The sequence below is a fragment of the Pseudophryne corroboree genome, chromosome 3 (genome assembly GCF_028390025.1).
Source record: "Pseudophryne corroboree isolate aPseCor3 chromosome 3, aPseCor3.hap2, whole genome shotgun sequence".
Taxonomy (NCBI): domain Eukaryota; kingdom Metazoa; phylum Chordata; class Amphibia; order Anura; family Myobatrachidae; genus Pseudophryne; species Pseudophryne corroboree.
The window spans coordinates 672508323-672530150 of NC_086446.1; the positions used below are offsets into that span (position 1 = coordinate 672508323).

Genomic DNA, 21828 nt, shown 5'->3' on the forward strand with positions numbered 1-21828 from the left:
AGGATCCGGCGTTCAACCGCCATGCCGTCAAACGCAGTCGCGGTAAGTCTTGGAACAGACAGGGTCCCTGCTGCAGCAGGTCCTGTCTGAGCGGCAGAGGCCATGGTTCCTCTGATATCATTTCTTGAAGTTCTGGGTACCAAGCTCTTCTTGGTCAATCCGGAACAATGATTATAGTTCTTACTCTTCTCCTTCTTATTATCCTCAGTACCTTGGGTATGAGAGGAAGAGGAGGGAACACATAAACCGACTGGTACACCCACGGTGTCACTAAAGCGTCATCAGCTATCGCCTGAGGGTCCCTTGACCTGGCGCAATATCTTTTTAGCTTTTTGTTGAGGCGGGACGCCATCATGTCCACCTGTGGCCTTTCCCACAGGTGTACCACCATTTGGAAGACTTCTGGATGAAGTCCCCACTCTCCCGGGTGGAGGTCGTGTCTGCTGAGAAAGTCTGCTTCCCAGTTGTCCACTCCGGGAATGAACACTGCTGACAGTGCTAACACATGATTTTCCACCCATCGGAGAATCCTTGTGGCTTCTGCCATCCCCATCCTGCTTCTTGTGCCGCCCTGTCGGTTTACATGGGCGACCGCCGTGATGTTGTCTGACTGGATCAGCACCGGCTGGTGTTGAAGCAGGGGTCTTGCCTGACTTAGGGCATTGTAAATGGCCCTTAGTTCCAGAATATTTATGTGTAGGGAAGTCTCCTGACTCGACCATTGTCCCTGGAAGTTTCTTCCCTGTGTGACTGCCCCCCAACCTCGAAGGCTGGCATCCGTGGTCACCAGGATCCAGTCCTGTATGCCGAATCTGCGGCCCTCTAGAAGATGAGCACTCTGCAGCCACCACAGCAGCGACACCCTGGCCCTTGGAGACAGGGTTATCAGCCGATGCATCTGAAGATGCGATCCGGACCACTTGTCCAACAGATCCCACTGAAAGATCCTTGCATGGAACCTTCCGAATGGAATTGCTTCGTAAGAAGCCACCATCTTTCCCAGGACTCGCGTGCAGTGGTGCACCGACACCCGTTTTGGTTTTAGGAGGTCTCTGACTAGAGATGACAACTCCTTGGCCTTCTCCTCCGGGAGAAACACTTTTTTCTGTTCTGTGTCCAGAACCATCCCCAGGAACAGTAGACGCGTTGTAGGAACCAGCTGCGACTTTGTAGCACTTCCCGAGCTAGTGCTACTCCGATCAACAACTGTTCCCTGGACCTCGCCTTTATAAGGAGATCGTCCAAGTACGGGATAATTAAAACTCCCTTTTTCCGAAGGAGTATCATCATTTCGGCCATTACCTTGGTAAATACCCTCGGTGCCTTGGACAGACCAAACGGCAACGTCTGGAATTGGTAATGACAGTCCTGTACCACAAATCTGAGGTACTCCTGGTGAGGAGGGTAAATGGGGACATGCAGGTAAGCATCCTTGATGTCCAGTGATACCATGTAATCCCCCTCGTCCAGGCTTGCAATCACCGCCCTGAGCAATTCCATCTTGAACTTGAACCTTCTTATATAAGTGTTCAAGGATTTTAAATTTAAAATGGGTCTCACCGAACCGTCCGGTTTCGGTACCACAAACATTGTGGAATAGTAACCCCGTCCTTGTTGAAGGAGGGGTACCTTGATTATCACCTGCTGAGAATACAGCTTGTGAATCGCCTCCAGCACTGCCTCCCTGTCCGGGGGAGCTGTCGGCAAGGCAGATTTGAGGAAACGGCGAGGGGGAGACGTCTCGAATTCCAGCTTGTACCCCTGAGATACTACTTGTAGAATCCAGGGATCCACCCGTGAGCGAGCCCACTGGTCGCTGAAGTTCTTGAGACGGGCCCCCACCGTACCTGGCTCCGCCTGTGGAGCCCCAGCGTCATGCGGTGGACTTAGAGGAAGCGGGGGAGGACTTTTGTTCCTGGGAACTGGCTGTATGTTGCAGCTTTTTCCCTCTACCTCTGCCTCTGGGCAGAAAGGACGCGCCTCTAACCCGCTTGCCTTTCTGGGGCCGAAAGGACTGTACCTGATAATACGGTGCTTTCTTTGGCTGTGAGGGAACATGGGGTAAAAATGCTGACTTCCCAGCTGTCGCTGTGGAAACGAGGTCCGAGAGACCATCCCCAAACAACTCCTCACCCTTGTAAGGCAAAACTTCCATGTGCCTTTTAGAATCTGTATCTCCTGTCCACTGCCGAGTCCACAATCCTCTCCTGGCAGAAATGGACATTGCGTTTATTTTAGATGCCAGCCGGCAAATATCCCTCTGTGCATCTCTCATGTATAAGACAGCGTCTTTAATATGCTCTACGGTTAGCAATATAGTGTCCCTGTCTAGGGTATCAATGTTTTCCGACAGGGAATCTGACCACGCAGCTGCAGCACTGCACATCCATGCTGAAGCAATAGCCGGTCTCAGTATAATTCCTCTGTGTATATATATACAGACTTCAGGATAGCCTCCTGCTTTCTATCCGCAGTCTCCTTTAGGGCGGCCGTGTCCGGAGACGATAGTGCCACCTTTTTTGACAGACGTGTGAGCGCTTTATCCACCCTAGGGGATGTCTCCCAACGTGACCTGTCCTCTGGCGGGAAAGGGTACGCCATTAGTAACTTTTTAGAAATTACCAGTTTCTTATCGGGGGAAGCCCACGCTTCTTCACACACTTCATTTAATTCATCAGATGGGGGAAAAACCACTGGCAACTTTTTCTCCCCAAACATAATACCCTTTTATGTGGTACCTGGGGTAATATCAGAAATGTGCAACACATTTTTCATTGCCGTAATCATATAACGAGTGGCTCTATTGGAATGTACACTAGTCTCATCGTCGTCGACACTGGAGTCAGTATCCGTGTCGACATATGTGTCTGCCATCTGAGGTAGTGGGCGTTTTAGAGCCCCTGATGGCTTTTGAGACGCCTGGGCAGGCACGGGCTGAGAAGCCGGCTGTCCCACATCTGCTATGTCGTCAAACCTTTTATGTAAGGAGTTGACACTGTCGCGTAATTCCTTCCACATGTCCATCCATTCAGGTGTCGACCCCGCAGGGGGTGACATCACATTTATCGGCACCTGCTCCGCCTCCACATAAGCCTCCTCATCAAACATGTCGACACAGCCGTACCGACACACCGCACACACACAGGGAATGCTCTGACTGAGGACAGGACCCCACAAAGTCCTTTGGGGAGACAGAGAGAGAGTATGCCAGCACACACCAGAGCGCTATATAATGCAGGGATACACACTACACACAGTGATTTTTCCCCTATAGCTGCTATAATACACAGTTTGCGCCTAAATTTAGTGCCCCCCCTCTCTTTTTTACCCTATTGAGCCTGGAAACTGCAGGGGAGAGCCTTGGGAGCGTCCTTCCAGCGGAGCTGTGAGAGGAAATGGCGCCAGTGTGCTGAGGGAGATAGCCCCGCCCCCTTCTCGGCGGACTTCTCCCGCTTTTTTCAGGATATTTTTGGCAGGGGATTTTACACATATATAGTCTTACTGACTATATTATGTGTTTTTTTGCCAAGCTAAGGTACTCTTATTGCAGCCCAGGGCGCCCCCTCCCCAGCGCCCTGCACCCATCAGTGACCGGAGTGTGTGGTGTGCATGGGGAGCAATGGCACACAGCTGCAGTGCTGTGCGCTACCTTAATGAAGACCGGAGTCTTCAGCCGCCAATTTCCTGGACGTTCTTCTTGCTTCTGGCTCTGCAAGGGGGACGGCGGCACGGCTCCGGGACCAGACGACCGAGGCTGGGCCTGTGTTCGATCCCTCTGGAGCTAATGGTGTCCAGTAGCCTAAGAAGCCCAAGCTAGCTGCAAGCAGGTAGGTTCGCTTCTTCTCCCCTCAGTCCCTCGTAGCAGTGTGTCTGTTGCCAGCAGATCTCACTGAAAATAAAAAAACCTAAATATACTTTCTTTTCTTAGAGCTCAGGAGAGCCCATTGTGTGCAACCAGCTCGGCCGGGCACAAAATTCTAACTGAGGTCTGGAGGAGGGGCATAGAGGGAGGAGCCAGTGCACACCAGGTAGTCCTAAATCTTTCTTAGTTGTGCCCAGTCTCCTGCGGAGCCGCTATTCCCCATGGTCCTTACGGAGTCCCCAGCATCCACTAGGACGTCAGAGAAATATATATATATATATATATATATATATATATATATATATATATATATACACACGCACACATATATACATATACACACACACATATATATGTATATATACACACACACATATTATATATATACACATACAAGTATAAGTAAAATATGTTTACTTACTTTAACCACACAACTTTCCGTCTTCATGGCAGACCCAGATAAGCACACAGTTTCTTGGTTTAAACACAATCTGGCACAGCTGTTGTATGTCTGAAACGAAAAATGAATGCTGGGTCAGGTATTGTAATACAAGTACACAGGGTACAGCAACCAGCTGGACTGGCAGCCATAGAAGAAACTTCTCTACAATTACTGACCTACAGCTTTCCAACACCAGGGAAGTGATGTGGCAGTTACAACTTAATCACTTTGCTCTAATGGTAACTAACATCTTTGAATTGAGTAAATGAAAACAAAGTATTAATTTAACTGTAAACAGATGGAGCAAAACCTCACTGATTGCTAAACACACACTTACATGACATCTACTGTATAAGGCATGCATCTGTACAGCAGCGGGCGGACTAAGGGGGTGATTCAGAGATGGACACAGTGCACATTGTGGCCTCAAACTCCCTTCCACTACAGTGAACTGAAATGGATGAGGGTATTAGACATGTAGAAGTATCCTTTACATCTGGGAGGTAGTATATGTGGCAGTATGTCAAGGACCTAAAAGTGTTAATGCATTTGGTGCCATCTACCAGAGACAAGGGTGTGGTGGAGTTTAGCTCACCAGTGGTCTCCTCGCCAGAGAACCCCACAAGGAAGTTTGTACTTCACTGCACCTGGCATGTAGGTCGTGGTCCCCTGCTCTGGTTACTAGATAGATGTGGCAATCACTAAGTCAGGGTCTAGTAGACTTGAGGTCTCAAATGAGCCACAGAGATAAGTCAAAGACAATCAAAGAAGGAGGAGGAGTCTGTACATTGGACAGTCCCACATAAAATCACAGGGATTAGGCAAAGAGGAGTCATAAAAAAAAGCAAAGATAAGGTTGCAAAAAAAATACATACAGGTCACTGAGGTTATGGAGAGTGAACTCATGAACAAGTCTAGTCATAAGCAGGTTCAAACACATAGGAAGTATTATGCAGGCACTAGGTAGTGAGGCTAAAACTCTGGCAATCATCTGCAGCCAGAGCAGTGTTTAAATCGGTACAGCCCATCTCCAGTCATGGCTGACATCATGTAACTATAGTGATAAAGTCTAGGAAGCACGCACCTGTGCCTACAGTAGAAGGAAATGGTGACTGGCCTTAGCGTGAAGCATGTTGAAGCTGCATAAAGTGCTATCACATACTGATAGGCTCAAGTATTACGCCGAGAACAGTGTTTCATGACATCACCCATACTGTATAAGCTTGTTGAAGATCTCATTCTAAAAACATGGCCATTAATATTGAGATGGCACCCTCTTTGCTGGTATAATTGCCTCCATTCTTCTGGAAAGGCTTTTCATCTGATTTTTTTTTTTAACAAGATTTTTGTTGGATTCGCATCCCTTCAGCCACAAGAGCATTAAGGAGGTAGGGCCCTGATGTTGGGCAACTGCCCAGGTCACAGTCGGCATTCTTACTCACCCTCAAAGTGTTCAACGGAGCTAAGGTCAGTCAGCACTTTATTTACATCAGAAATGAAATGCCATATATTATCAATGGGGGCAGGGTCATGCTGAAACAGTAGGTACAACGTTGAAAGTACACAATTCCCTACAAGCCTAAGCCAAATCATGAAAAAACAACCCCAGACTATTCCCCTTTAATCAAACTTTACATTTGGAAGTAAGCATTTTAGAAGCAAGTGTTCTCCTGGCATCCACAGAACAATTCATCCATCAGACAGCCAGGTGGCAAAGAGCGAGTCAAATCTACAGATAATGAGTTTCCATTGCTCCAAAGTCCCATAACACTGTGTGTTACACCACTCTAGCTGACATGAGTTTTGGGTGCAGCCACTCGGAAACCAAGTCCCTGAAGCTCACGACAAAAACTTCACGTTTTCTTCCAGAAGCAGTTGCAAATGAGGACATATGATTTTTTACACTCTATGGGTTTCAACACATAGCAGAGCCATTCCGGGAGCTTTGTGGCTGAGCTGTTGTTTCTAGAAGGTCCCACCAGCAAGATACAAGCGGTGTGCAATACGTTTCCGGATATGCAGTGAACGTATAGGTAGAGTAGACACAATCTGACTGTCTGGTTGTGAACTGTAAGTCAGCATGTCCACTTATTTCATTAACTCATTATAGAGATCAACAGAAGCCACTGGCTAGTCATGCTCCCCTGTGCCTAGAAGAGTGGTTGGCAAAAGCACAGTCCCGAACCACTGTGTTTAAGTGGTTTGCAGAATTATGGCATGAAACACAGTCCCTGGAAGACCAGGAGCGCTGCGGACAACGTGTGTCCACCATCACCAAGAACAACATTGCTGCCATAGTTGAGGAGAATGCAAATGACGTGGCCTAGTTAGAGAAGAAGGAGATAAGCATCTCATCGGGATCCATCCACTTGATACTCTATGAAAAGCCTGGCCTGAGTAAGGATTCAGCATGCTGCGTGCCCCATTAGCTGACTCAAGAGTAGGAGGAGGCTTGGGTGACTTAATGCCAAAACATGCTGGCCAGGTTTGATAGCCGTCGCTCAAACTGTAGGGTAGATATACTACAGCGGCAAATATTGTTCTGATACAGCTCTTCCTGCTTCGCCTCTTTACCAAGGGAAAGCAGGCAGGTACATCGAAGAGATGTATTAACAGCAGGAGAGTGAAAACGTCCCCCTCCGACAATCCCCGCCAGAGCATACAGCACATCAGTTTAGTGCTGATGTGTGGTCTCTCTCTCTGCCGCCCCCCCCCCCCCAAACCCAGCACGTAGAAGACATACCTGCTTTGGACTGGTCCAGCTGCCTCACCAAGAGGTTTGAGCGCATGCAACTTTGCATAGACTCCTCTGGCGAATAAAATTTAATGTTCTCTTTGTTTGTATATACTTTTTGTGCATCCGGAAACTTATTGCACACCCCTCGTTTCTCATTACAGTATGCAAATGTAAAAAAAATTGAGAAATTTGATATCCAAAATACTACTGGTCCCAAGCATTTTGGATATGGGAGAATAAACCTGTACAAGGCATGTCCACATATCCATAACATCTCTCAATTAAAATACAGTACATTACCTACTGTATAACAAGGCGCAATAAATAGAAGCATTAAAAGAGTATACCAGTACAATCTACTGTACACAATATTGGTATCTTGCCAAGCAAAGCTCTAAACATAAAAACCTTTGGATGGGCCGACTACCTAGCCCTTTCAGTGTACCAAGGTTCATTATCTCAGGGGCCACTCAACAGACTATGGGCCTAATTTAGAGTTGTACGTAAACCCGATGTTTGGCGCATGAGCAGTGTGTGTCCAGCACACGTGGCGTTCTCACAGTGCCCCAAAGCCACAGCATGCCGTTGTTGGAGTGCTGAGACCAGGGTCTGTCTCTTTTGAACCTTGAAAAACCTGGCCATCCCGGTGTTAACTGAAGGTTACTCGGGTGGCCGATGTTCACACAAGTGATCCAATGGCTGCCTCTTCTGTCTCAGCTGTGCATCACAGAAGCTGTCCAAGAGGCGTCTATTAACGTAGTTTGCATCGCCGCTGCATCCAGAGACGCAGCCGCAATGCAAACTGCGTCCATCTTTGAATCATATAATCAGTGTGTGTGTGTGTTTGCACATTTCTACAATATCCATTAGTATGACTAGAAATGCATATTTAATAACACATTTGTGAGAAACCAAAGACATAACCAATAAAACAAGTAAATTAGAACATAAAAATGGTAATGCATGGGCAGCAACAACATTTTGTAGACAATGCAGTTATAGGGAATACCAGCCGCTTTCAGTAAACAAAGGCAAAAAAAAACACTTGAATATATGTGAATTAGTAAAAGTTAGGAATAATTATTTTAAGTTATAAACCCATTATAGTAGTCATGTCAGATTTAACTTATATCGGTGCCCAGAGCAAATAATACACCAACGCCCACTCTATACAAGATACCAGAATTTAGAAATAATCAATGATTTTTTTATATTTTTCCCCACAGATAATGGAACAAGGTGCAGCCTGCGATGCCACCACCCAAGTCTCTGGCTTACAGTATGTGGTTTGTCAACAAATCTGGCCCTTTGGAGGGGAGAGGGTAAAGCCACTAGTGCGATTGGCGGACTGCATTGCCTGTGACTACTGAGGCCCTGTGCCCATACCAACCGAGCGGCACATAAGTAAAAGCAATGTCTAACTTCCAAACACATGCAACGCACCACACAGTACAATTCATTTAATATTTCTTGCTGCGCTTGTATGTGTGTGTGATGGCAAAATGATAGTTTTTACAATCACAATTACATGGGCACAATTGCGAATTACTTCTGGGTGCAGGGTGTGTGGCTCAGGGCCCCCTCCCTTTGACCTAGGGGACCCATGTGCACTGCCCACCTTGTATCCATTACAGATAAACCATTGCATGTACTGTAAATCTACACATCAATGCCCAATTCAAAGTTGGACGCAAACCAGAAATTTTATGCAGTTGAGCGATTATCGGCCACTGGGCATGCCTCTAAGCTGCACTGCGCATGTTTAGCAATGGTCTTGCAACAAGGACTCAGATAGGGTTTATTTGCTAAGCGACTTAGTGACTGACAGTCAGGGAACATGAGGGAGTATGGAAGCAAAAACGCAGGTGTCATGACCAGTGGTGGCTGCAGAGGTGGGGCTGCAGTGCAATCCTAAATTCAAATAGGGGAGCCACACCTACTGCCAGTAACTCCCAGCTGGGGATTATTGGCAGTGTTTAGGGTGGCAGCTGCTGTGGCTCCCCTATTTGTACTTTGGACTGTGCTGCAGCCGCACCTTTGGAGCTGCCACTGGTCATTACCATTTTAAGGGTGTGTCTCAGCCTGCAACAGTGAACCCATACCCAGCTGTAACATCTCAGCGTCTTACTTCCTGCAGCCATGCTGCACACTGTAGGGCTACTTCGATCACTGACTGTCCTGTGACTGAGGCTTTGTCTATGTACGCAGCCTCTGGGACTTGCAAAGCTGCCGATTAGAGTTTCACCATAAATCCAGATGGCTGCAGCATCTGCATATTTTCACACAGTCACTGCGCAGACATTCGCAGTTGCATTAGAATATATTTCTGAATCAGGCCCATAAGTCTATATTTCCAGATTTTTCAGACATACTTCAGGCTGCATTTAAAGTTTTTTTTTTTTTATATGTGAAACCCAGTTTGTTGAACCTCTGAAATACAATACACCTTTCCAAGTACTTTTATCTAGCCAAACTTAGAAGAAAGTAGGTAAGGGTAGTTGGTAAGCCAGATTCATTAATTCAGGATAAGGATCAATAAAATCTTAATTATCTCAAGCAATTTTGTTTGGAAGATTAATTGCATTGGAAGCATACATTTGATATTATCATCACGTGGTTGTTGTTGGTCCTGACTCCTAACCAATAAGAGAGGCCTTTTATTTGCTCTGACAAACCAGAGTGAAGCCTCTAATTGTAAACAATGCCAACTTCAGAAGATCCGATTTGCACTGCGGCTTAAATGTTTACTTTTTTGTTTTTTTCTCACCAAGCAAGAACATGGACGCTTCTTGGGAAGAAGACATGCCTCCACTGGATCTGGGTAATAAATGTAAAAGAGAGGGAACGTGTCAGGAAGTACTTCAGTAAAATGCTTTTTTTTTTCCTCTTTTCTTTTTTTAAACACATTTAAATCTATTCTTACTACAGATGTGTTCTCATACATCTTACCTCAATATGCCATGCAGCAGGAGATGCCTGGCGTGAGTCAGCCGGCAGCTCGTATTTGCATTGCTCTTATTTGCATCGCTATGTGACTAGGATGCACATGCAGCTTATGCTGATTAAACTGATATGTGTCATGCCTGTATTCTGTGCGCGACTGCGGCTGTATCTGCATACAAAATGTTACTTAATAGTGATTTCCAGGAAAAAGTTGCACAAAAAGAACATAAAAGAATGGATTTGCCTCACTGAGTTGGCACATTCATTTTAGCTGTGAATTCAGCAAGCGTTTTTATTACTGCAAGCGTTTTTATTGATTTTTTTTGAGGGATAAATTCGATAATATATCGGTCATCCATTCTTTTATGTTCTTCCGACCTTGTTGATAATGAGCCCCTGATGAAGTCCAGTTGGACGAAACGCGTTGGTTTTGGTTCGGATACGAGAGCATCGGATATGTGTTAATTAAGAGAGCATCTTCGGATTAACAAACTGTCCGCATTATATTGTTTTATATCTGATGTCTGTATTTTAAATATGTCAGCCATTTGTTATTCAATGTGATTCACTGTTTAACACTTTTATACAAATAAATTTGAGTTTTTTAAGTGAACTGTGGTCAAATCCTGGAAGATAATACCTTGATTAAGCTCCCTTAAGACACCCCCTTTTCTTTTATCTGCACTTTTGTACTCCATATAACAGGGAGTACGCCTTGAGGTTGAGCTCCATACTTAGCGCTTTCATTAGGTCTACCCCAGTTTTTATATATATATATATATATATATATATATATATATATATATATATATGTATGTATCTACGTATGTCCTGCACTCTCATCAAACATAATCAATCAGGGGGGTGCTCCCAACAGATATCCACTAGACAAGTGGATCCACATGTATATTAACCAGTTCCATCTAAGGAGGGGCACTCTCCAAGCAACAATCCTTCACGAATAGTTCAATATTTTTTTATAAATAATAATGGTGGCTTCACAGATGTCAACGTTTCGATTCACACATAGCATCTTTTTCAAGACGAGCCTACTTCCATCAGCGAAGACAATGGTACTATATAAAAAAAAGAAAAAGAAAAAAAAAAGAAAAGAAAAAACACACAAGGACTGAGTCTCACGGGACTACAAGTAAACCATTGGTACACCGAAAGAGTGTATCCCACGGCCACAAAAAGAGCACTGTATTTGGTCATCTACACAACAGATATACACCACGTGCCATGATAGCCACAATCCACTCTATCATTAAGTGCCAAAATCCAATAGGTACTAAAGGGTTAAAAACCAAGGGTGAAAAAAATAGGATTTTAAATTACCTGCTGGTAAATCGTTTTCTCGTAGTCCGTAGAGGATGCTGGGGTCCACATTAGTACCATGGGGTATAGACGGGTTCCTTGGAAACCATGGGCACTTTAAGAGTTTAATAGTGTGGGCTGGCTCCTCCCTCTATGCCCCTCCTACCAGACGCAGTCTAGAAACTGTGCCCGAGGAGACGGACATACTTCAAGAAAAGGAAATACACAGATAGTGGTGAGATTCACACCAGGTCACACATAACAAGGCAAACCAAGCCAACTAGCTTGAACGAGTCAGCAACAGCTGAACAACAGTACTTAACCAAGTAACAATGCAGTACTTAACCAAGTAACAAGGTAGTACCGAACCAAGTAACAACTACAGGAGAACAAAGCGCTGGGCGGGCGCCCAGCATCCTCTACGGACTACGAGAAAAGGATTTACCGGTAGGTAATTAAAATCCTATTTTCTCTTATGTCCTAGAGCATGGGTCTTCAACCTGCGGCCCTCCAGCTGCTGTGGAACTACACATCCCAGCATGCCCTGCCTCAGTTTTACCATACCTTAATAGCAAAACTGTGGCAGGACATGCTGGGATGTGTAGTTTCACAGCAGCTGGAGGGCCACAGGTTGAAGACCCATGTCCTAGAGGATGCTGGGGTCCACATTAGTACCATGGGGATGTACCAAAGCTCCCAGTACCAGAGGGAGAGCGCAGAGGCTCCTGCAGAACAGATTGACCAAACTGAGGGTCCTCAAAGGCCAAGGTATCGAACTTGTAGAACTTAGCAAACGTGTTCGAACCTGACCAAGTAGATGCTCGGCAAAGCTGTAAAGCAGAGACACCCCGAGCAGCCCAGGAAGAACCCACTTTACGAGTATAGTGGACCTTAACAGATTTTGGACACGGCAAGCCTGCCGTAGAATAAGCATGCTGGATAGTAAACCTGATCCAGCGAGAAATTGTCTGCTTAGAAGACCTTGTTGGGATCATAAAAGGACAAACAGAGCATCCCACTTTCTGTGACGAGAAGTTCTCTTCACATAAATCTTCAAAGCCCTTACAACATCCAAGGATTTTAAAGTAATTGAGGAGTCAGTAGCCACTGTCACCACAATAGGTTGGTTGATATGAAAAGCCGACACAACCTTTGGAAGAAATTGCTGATGCGTCCTGAGTCCAGCTCTATCTTCATGGAAAATTAAGTAGGGGCTTTTGCAGGACAAAGCCCCCAATTCAGACCCACATCTAGCAGATGCTAATGCCAACAGTGTGACCGCCTTCCAAGTGAGAAACTTGACCTCAACCGCCTGTAAAGGCTCAAACGATTCCGATTGCAGGAACTGCAACACCACGTTAAGATCCCAAGGTGCCGTAGGAGGCACAAAGGGAGGCTGGATGTACAGGACCCCTTTCAAAAAAAGTCTGAACCTCAGGGAGGGAAGCCAATTGTTTCTGGAAGAAAATGGAAAAGGCCAAAATCTGGACCTTTATGGAGCCCAAACGTAGGCCCACATCCACACCTGCTTGCAGGAAGAGGAGAAACCGCCCAAGTTGAAACTCCACCGTAGGAAACTTCATGGATTCATACCAAGACACATACTTTTTCCAAATGCGATGGTAATGTTTAGACATTACTCCTTTCCTTGCCTGGATCAGGGTAGGAATAACCAACCTTGTTCGGAATGCCCTTGTTCAACCTCCATGCCGTCAAACGTAGCCGCGGTAAGTCTTGATAAGCAAACGGCCCCTGTTGCAGAAGTTCCTCTCGAAGAGGAAGAGGCCTCGGGTATTTCAGCAGTAATTCCAGAAGATCCGCGTACCAAGCTCTTCTTGGCCAGTCCCGAGCAATGAGGATCGCCTGAACTCTTGTTCTTTTTACAAGTTTGAGAATCCTTGGGATGAGTGGAAGTGGAGGAACACATACACCAATTAGAAGAACTACAGAGTCACCAGTGCGTCCACAGCCACTGCCTGTGGGTCTCTCGACCTGGAACAGTACCTGCGAAGCTTCTTGTTGAGGCAGGAGGCCATCATGACGATTTGCGGTACGCCCCAAAGACTTGTCACCTCTGCGAACACCTCGGGGTGGAGGACCCACTCTCCCAGATGTAGATCGTGTCTGCTGAGGAAGACTGCTTCCCAGTTGTCCACACCCGGACTGAAGATTGCCGACAGTGCCAGCGCGTGCCTTTCTGCCCAGAGGAGGATTTTTGTCACCTCTGACATTGCGCTCTTCGTTCCGCCTTGTCGGTTTATGTAGGCCACCGTCATTACATTGTCCTACTGCACCTGAATGGCCTGATCTTGTAGAAGATGTGCCGCCTGTCGAAGTCCGTTGTACACAGCTCTTAGTTCCAGAATGTTTGTCGGAAGGATGGATGGATTCCAGACCTGACCACTTTCCTTGGAAGTTTTCACCTTGGGTGACCGCGCCAAAACCTCCGAGACTTGCATCCATGGTTAGAAGGATCCAGTTCTGAATCCTGAACCTGCGACCTTCGAGAAGGTGAGGCATTTGTAGCCACCAAAGGAGTGAAATCCTGACTTTCGGCGGCAGACGTATCCTCTGGTGCATGTGTAGGTGAGATCCCGACCACTTGTCTAGGAGATCAAGTTGGAAGGAAATCATCCATACTGTAGAGCCTCGTAGGAGGCAACCATCTTTCCCAGAAGGCGAATGCACTGATGAACCGATATCCGGGCTGGCTTCAAGACATCCCGGACCATTGTTTGTATCACCAACGCTTTTTCCTCTGGAAGAAACACCCTCTGCACTTCCGTGTCGAGGACCATCCTTAGGAAAGAAAACCTCCTTGTCGGCTCCAAATGCAACTTTGGAAGATACAGGGTCCAGCCATGATCCCGGAGTAGTAGAATTGTGAGAGCAATGTTCTGCAACAACTTCTCCCTGGAAGATGCTTTTATCAGCAGATCGTCCAGATATGGAATTATGTTCACTCCCTGCTTGCGCAGTATTAGCATCATCGCTGCCATTTCCTTGGTGAACACCCTCGGTGACGTGGATAGGCCAAATGGCAGTGCCTGAAACTGATAGTGACAGTCCAACAGTGCAAATCTGAGATAAGCCTGGTGAGGCGGCCAAATCGGAATGTGGAGGTACGCATACTTGATATCCATAGATACCAGAAATTTCCCCTCCTCCAGACCTGATATCACCGCTCTCAGAGACTCCATCTTAAACTTGAAATCTCTCAAATAGGGGTTTAAAGATTTCAGGTTCAATATTGGTCTGACCGAAACGTCCAGATTGGGTACCACAAAGAGGTTTGAGTAGTAACCCTGGTTTTCCAGATGAGGTGGAACTGGAACAATCACATTTGCCTTTTCCAATTTTTGAATGGCTTCCTGTAGGATAGCCCTTTCTGTCAGTAAAGCTGGTAGCCTGATTTGAAAATCTGTGAGGTGGGAGTTCTTGAAACTCCAGTCTGTACCCATGGGACACAATATCTTGCACCCAGGGGGGTCCAGGCCTCATGACGCCCAGACCTGACTGAAATTTTTTAAACATGCTCCCACCTGCCCGATCTCCAGGCTGGGAGGTCCACCATCATGCTGAGGAATTTGAGGAAACAGAACCAGGCGTCTGTTCCTGCTAAACTGTTGGTGCAGGTTTCCTGGATTCTCCCCGACCACCTCTGAAGAAAGTGGAAGGGGGCTTGGACTTTTTAACCTTTGCGGTCCGAAAGGACTGCATTGTAGAAGTAGGATAAGATTTCCTCGTTGTCGGAGTGGCTGAGGAAAGAAAGGTCGACTTACCCGCGGTTGCCGTGAAAATCCACGCATCCAAAGCTTCCCCAAATAGAGCCTGACCTGTTAAGGGTAGGTTCTCCACACTCTTCTTGGGTTCCGCATCCGCAGACCATTGGCGCAGCCAGAGTCCCCTGCGTGCCGAGACAGCCATGGAAGATGTTCGTGCATTCAGATGACCAAGGTCCTTCATGAACTCCCCCATGAAACCTGCAGAATCCTGTATGTGACGTAAAAACATTTCAATGACACTTCTATCCATAGTATCTAAATCCTCTAGTAATGTGCCTGACCACTTTACTATGGCTTTAGAAATCTATGCACAAGCAATAGTGGACCGTAGCGCCATGCCTGAAGCAGTGTATATGGATTTGAGCGTAGTCTCAATATTGCGGTCTGCCGACTCTTAACGCGGTAGACCCAGGTACAGGTAAAACCACCTTTTTAGACAATCTAGATACAGAAGCGTCTACTATAGGGGGTTTTCCTACTTTTTCCTATCCTCTTCAGGGAAAGGAAAAGCAACAAGAACCCTTTGGGATCTGGAATTTTTTCTCCAGGATTTTTCAAATAATGCGTTTAATTCCTTAGACGCAGGGAAGGTAAGGGAGGCTTTCTTATTGTCTGTAAAGTAAGCCTCCTCAACCTGTTCAGGTACCTTGTCAGCAATGTGTAAAACATCCCGAATGGCCTCAATCATGAGTTGCACCCCTTAGCAAGGGATGCCTCCCCCCCAGTATATCCCCATCGCCGTCTCCCGTATCAGAGTCGGTATACATGTCGACTTGCATTATCTGAGCACGCTTATTGGGCATATTCCAGGGGATTTTTTTAGGAAGTAGTGGGAGCAGAATACGACAAAACCTCTACAGATTTTTTCAAAACCTGTGCTTCAGTCTCATAATGAGCAATCCTAGATGAAATCTGGGATATCATTCCCTTAATAGAAGCCACCCACTGGGGTTCGGATTCAGAAGGCTGAGACAGTATATTGCATTCCTGTGTACATGGAATAGACTCTTCTGGAGAAGATACATACTCTGCAGCACAAGATACAGAGTCCCTAGACATAGTAATAGGAGATATATAACATACACACACAGGAAAATGTCAGACACAGTTTTACCCAAGTACTTTCAGAGAGACACAGAGTTAAGGAGCCAGCACACACAGCGCCCAAGTAGGCAGTTATAGAATAAAATCCTGGCGCTGACCGAGTAGCCTTAATAGACTACACAGTACACTAATGTGATTAAACACTCTCCCCCCCCCCCCCCCCCTTCTATAACCTACTGGTACAGCACAGGATAGCTGAAGTTATGTGGAGGGTCAGCGCTCCCTGTCAGCGTCTCTGTGGTCTGAACTGCAGGGAGAAAATGGCGCTGGTGAGTGCTGGATCCGATCTGAGGAGAAGCTCCGCCCCCTAAAATGGCTCATCTTCCCGCAGTTCAAGAGATTATACTGGCCTGAGGTAATGGTTGCTAGCAGCAGTACAGTGTTCCTGATAGCTTCTGTAACCAGTTTAAGGGTATTTGAGCTGGCCCAGGGCGCCCCTCACAGCGCCGCACAATAGTACCTCTGAGCCCTCCGGAGTGCAGCATCAGCGCTGTGCTCCCACCCTGATGCCGCCATTCTTTCACCGGCTCCCCGCTTGTCGGGGCGCCGGCGTCCTACTCACCACCGACGTCTTCTGGCTCTGTTAGGGGGTGGCGGCAGTGCTGCGGGAGCAAGCGGTCGCCTTGGGGGCTTGCGATCATCACCCTCAGGAGCTCAGTGTCCTGTCAGTGGAGATAGGGACCATTAAGCTCAGAGGGTTGGATCCTACTCCCCCCCTAAGTACCACGAAGCAGGGAGACTGTTGCCAACAGCCTTCCTGTACCTAACTCTTTAATAAAATAATAAAACTGAAAGAACTCCTAGGAGCTCCCCTAGCTGTGACCGGGTCCACCGGGCACATTTTTAAAACTGAGCCTGGTAGGAGGGGCATAGAGGGAGGAGCCAGCCCACACTATTAAACTCTTAAAGTGCCCATGGCTCCCAAGGGACCCGTCTATATCCCATGGTACTAATGTGGACCCCAGCATCCTCTAGGACGCAAGAGAAATATCCACAAAAAGTATAATCAGCATCACAATATACACTTACTGAGTTAAAATGGGTGGTCAGGTGTGAGTTCACAACGTTATTGATCTGAAGTGCTCATATGTAAATGTTACATCTAAAGATAGAAGACCAATGTCAAAACAATCTAGTTCATGAAGTCCTAGATGGGTCAGTGTACCCGAGTATATATACTCACACTATTCACGGATTACACAAGAGCAACTGTAACACAAACCATACTGTCTACATCAATCAAGTGAACATATACAATGAATATATATATATATATATATGTATATATATATATATATATATATATATATATATATATATATATGTATATATATATATATATATATATACATATACATATACACATATACATATATACACACACATACACATATATATACAATGAGCCGGACAGGGATCACCTCTGTTCAAATGGTATTAGAAACGCGTCTAGGACTCCCCATCTAATACCATTTGAACAGAGGTGATCCCTGTCCGGCTCATTCAAAGCATCTACAGCTTCCTAAATTGCTGGCCGTGCAGGCAAAGTTGCTATTGTGCCAGTGCCGTGGTGGAGAGGTATTCCGGCTGGTCGGAGCGGCACACTCACTGCTTGGCTTTGTGGACGGGAGCCGCCTGGTAGACAATCCAGTTATTGAAGTCACCTGCCGCTTAGACAGAAGCTTCACATTACCTGGCCGCACAGATGGTAGCTGTCAGCCGCACTTAGGATACCGCTCCGGCCCGCAGGTAACAAGTAACATCTACCTAAGCGGTGTGTACCCAGGGACGCACGGGTTACATAGAAACTTCTCATACTTGCCAACAGGTCCCTCAATTGAGCACACATGAGACAGAGTGAGTTCAGCCATTCGTGGCCGGCCGACATTGATATATGCGGCTATTAGGATATTATACCAGTGACTTTTATAACTTTTAGCCGGGCAACATCAGGTTCACGGGAAACTCAGCTTTCTTACAGAATTTCTGGATCAACCTCTGTCAATTGGGACGATTCTTATTAAGTACATGTAACTACATACAGGAAAGTGAGCTACTGAAACATATTGAAAATAGATTCATTGTTTCACTTTTAATTCATTAACTTTGTTTCCATATCAATTGGTTATATATCAGAGGGTGTTGTTATTACACCTGGTTTTTCTTATTACATGCTAAATGATATGTTTATATGTCTATGTTTTTATCAATAAATATTTTTAATTGAGACCGGTGTAGATTTCATCTAATTGGTTCTATAGCGCAACCCCTCACAAATTTATTGTAATCTGTAACTAATGTGGGACACGTATGAAGAGGCGTAACTAATGTGGGACACGTATGCAGAGGCGTACCTAATGTGGGACACGTATGCAGAGGCGTACCTAATGTGGGACACTTATGCAGAGGCGTACCTAATGTGGGACACGTATGAAGAGGTGTAACTAATGTGGGACACGTATGCAGAGGTGTAACTAATGTGGGACACGTATGCAGAGGTGTAACTAATGTGGGACACGTATGCAGAGGTGTAACTAATGTGGGACACGTATGCAGAGGTGTAACTAATGTGGGACACGTATGCAGAGGTGTAACTAATGTGGGACACGTATGCAGAGGTCTTCTGATGGGAGATGGGGGCAGCCCTGTTACATATGCAGCTGTGTTCCACTGGTGATAGTGAGTTATGATAAGGTCATGAAGAAGCCCGTGTAATGTATATGCGGAAATATCCATAGTGACCAAGGTACCTGCAGCATGGCTGAGATAAGTTTGGAAAAGCAAAACTGCTTAATGCAGTCATTGCTTGGTTCTGCTATATAGGAGCATGCCGAGAAACCCTCAATCCTCACAGGTTGCACCAGAATTCCCCATGCAGACCACCCTGGCGTTCTCCTTTGCCACAGGTTCACGTGAACATGGCCTGAGCGAGCACAAGCATTGTCCATAGGACACCTGAGCAGCAGAGGACGCCAGAAACTCCTCGTCTGTGTGTGAATGAAAGGAGATGTAGCTAAATCTCTCTGGGCCTTCAACAGCTGCCCTGTATACACAGATGGGATACCGTCAATTTACATACAATCAAAATCCCGACAAGGTCAAAATCCCGACATTTAAAATACAGACAAGGTCAAAATACAGACGGTCAAAATCCTGACATTTAAATTACAGACAAGGTCAAAATACAGACAATTAAAATGTCGACAGGTCAAATAAGTTTTTCATTGAAACCAACTTGTTCATACTTTACTATCCCAGTGGACCTGGAGAGGAAATAGAATAGTGTGCCAAGAGCAGCGAGGCACCGTGCTCGAAGCATGGCGAGCGCAGTGAGCCATGCGAGGGGATGCAGTACACTTATACGGTGTCCGTGTTGACCTATGTCAACATACACATCAAAACAACCAATGAAAAACGTGTGTCGACTTTTTGACCTGTCGACATTTTAAATGTCGGTATTTTGACCTTGTCAGGATTTTAACCTGTCAATTGTTGTTGGGATTTTGACCGTCGGGATATTGATTGTAGGTATTTCATACTAAACCCTATACTTGTGTCAATTAGCAGTCTTTGTCCACGTAACCTATTCTCTGTGCCTTCTGATGTCTGATCTGTATAACAAGCTGGCAATGTGGCATTAGGATAATTTCCCTGTGATATCATACTAGTCACACTGAAAATATATGTAATACTTGCATCTATGGTGGTCATTCCGAGTTGATCGCTCGCTAGCAGTTTTTAGCAGCCGTGCAAACGCTATGCCACATCCCACTGGGAGTGTATTTTAGCTTAGCAGAAGTGCGAACGAAAGGATCGCAGAGCGGCTACAAAATAATTTTGTGCAGTTTTAGAGTAGCTTCAGACCTACTCAGCGCTTGTGATGACTTCAGACTATTCAGTTCCTGTTTTGACGTCACGAACACGCCCTGCGTTCGCCCAGCCACGCCTGCGTTTTTCCTGGCACGCCTGCGTTTTTCCAAACACTCCCTGAAAATGGTCAGTTGACACCCAGAAACGCCCACTTCATGTCAATCACTCTGTGGCCAGCAGTGCGACTGAAAAGTTTTGCTAGACCTTGTGTGAAACTACATCGTTCGTTGTAATAGTACAACGCACGTGCGCATTGCGCCGCATGCGCAGAAGTGTCGATTTTTTGCCTGATCGCTGCGCAGCGAACGAAAACAGCTAGCGATCAACTCGGAATAACCCCCTATATAGAGATATACAATAGGAAAACCTGGCTGCAGCTAAAAGTCATTACAGTGACCAAAGATACTCTCCACAAATGGAATTGCATTATCTGTGCCTCCATTTCATTAGCTATGTGCGCATAGGCATGTTCTCGTCTGATCCCTGCATTCTGAGGAAGGATACGGGTCACGTACAGTAGACACATGGTCATCCGAGAAGGAATTCTACTGCTTTCTGGCTGTAACTAACTATTGCTGTTATACCTGAATCATCAACCCTTGTGCTTCTTCCTATGTATCTCCAGTAAGGGACCTGCTGCTGGCAGGTAAATCATTGTCTATGGACATTACCATCCCCATGTTTAAGATGGAACTTGTGTCCAGGCCCAGTACTTCCCGTACAAGACCATGACTTGGATTTCCTCTGTGATAGACTGCAATGAAGGGAAGAAGTTTTCGGTTTCCCTAACACCAGTCTGATTATCTAATGTCATATCATACATGCCTATGTAACGTAGCTAGATATAAATTGTCATGATATATACAATAAAATTCTCGAATTATTGTTATCAGTAATGTCTATCATTTAAAGAACTGTTTTACCTTCATGGTTATGTAATAGGATAATACACGGAGGCGGGCATAGAAACGTAGAAATTGACGGTAGATAAGAACCACTTGGCCCATCTAATCTGCCCCTTTTCACCATATTTTTACCTCAAACCTTATTTTAACCTTATTTCTTTGTAAGGATATCCTTATGTCTATCCCATGCATGTTTAAATTGCTCTACTGTCTTAGCCTCTACCACCACTGATGGGATACTATTCCACTTGTCCACTACCCTTTCTGTGAAGTAATTTTTCCTCAAATTTCCCCTGAACTTAAGTACCTCCAGTCTCAGTGCATGTCCTCGTGTCCTATTACTTCTCTTGATTTCAAGAATGTTTCCCTCCTGGACTTTGTTAAAACCCTTGATATATTTGAAAGTTTCTATCATGTCCCCTCTTTCCCTTCTCTGCTCCAAACTATAAATATGGAGATTTATGGTAGACTTACCATAGTTAAAACTCTTTCTGCGAGGTACACTGGGTTCCACAGGGAATACATTGGGGTGTAGAGTTGGCTCTTGATCCAGAGGCACCAACAGGCTAAAGCTTTGACTGTTCCCAGGATGCATTGCATGGCCTCCTTTATAACCCCTCCTACTGACACTGGAGCTCAGTTTCGTTAACCAGTCCAATGCAGTAGCAGGTAAAAGAGAAGGCAGATGTTAGTCACATAGAACCACATTCTCACGACAGGAGAAGGGACCAGCGGCTAATGCCATACAAACCCAAAGAAGCTAAGGTGAGTCAGGGTGGGCGCCCTGTGGAAGCCTGTGAACCTCGCAGAAAGAGATTTAACTGTGGTGAATCTACCATAAATCTCCATATCTGCAGCGGGGT

General features: G+C 45.8%; 1 protein-coding gene across 5 annotated transcripts in view; it reads right to left on the reverse strand.

The window, feature by feature from the left end:
- BTRC (beta-transducin repeat containing E3 ubiquitin protein ligase) overlaps window positions 1–21828 on the reverse strand; it is a 410877-nt gene that overhangs the window by 173715 nt on the left and 215334 nt on the right. For 4 of the 5 annotated variants that reach the window (XM_063961896.1, XM_063961897.1, XM_063961895.1 and 1 more), the window contains one exon: window positions 4284–4373. In XM_063961896.1, the coding sequence (XP_063817966.1) occupies window positions 4284–4373 (90 nt within the window). Of the gene's footprint in view, window positions 1–4283; window positions 4374–9808; window positions 9850–21828 lie in introns of those variants that run through there. The other variant, XM_063961899.1, reaches the window with a different exon arrangement.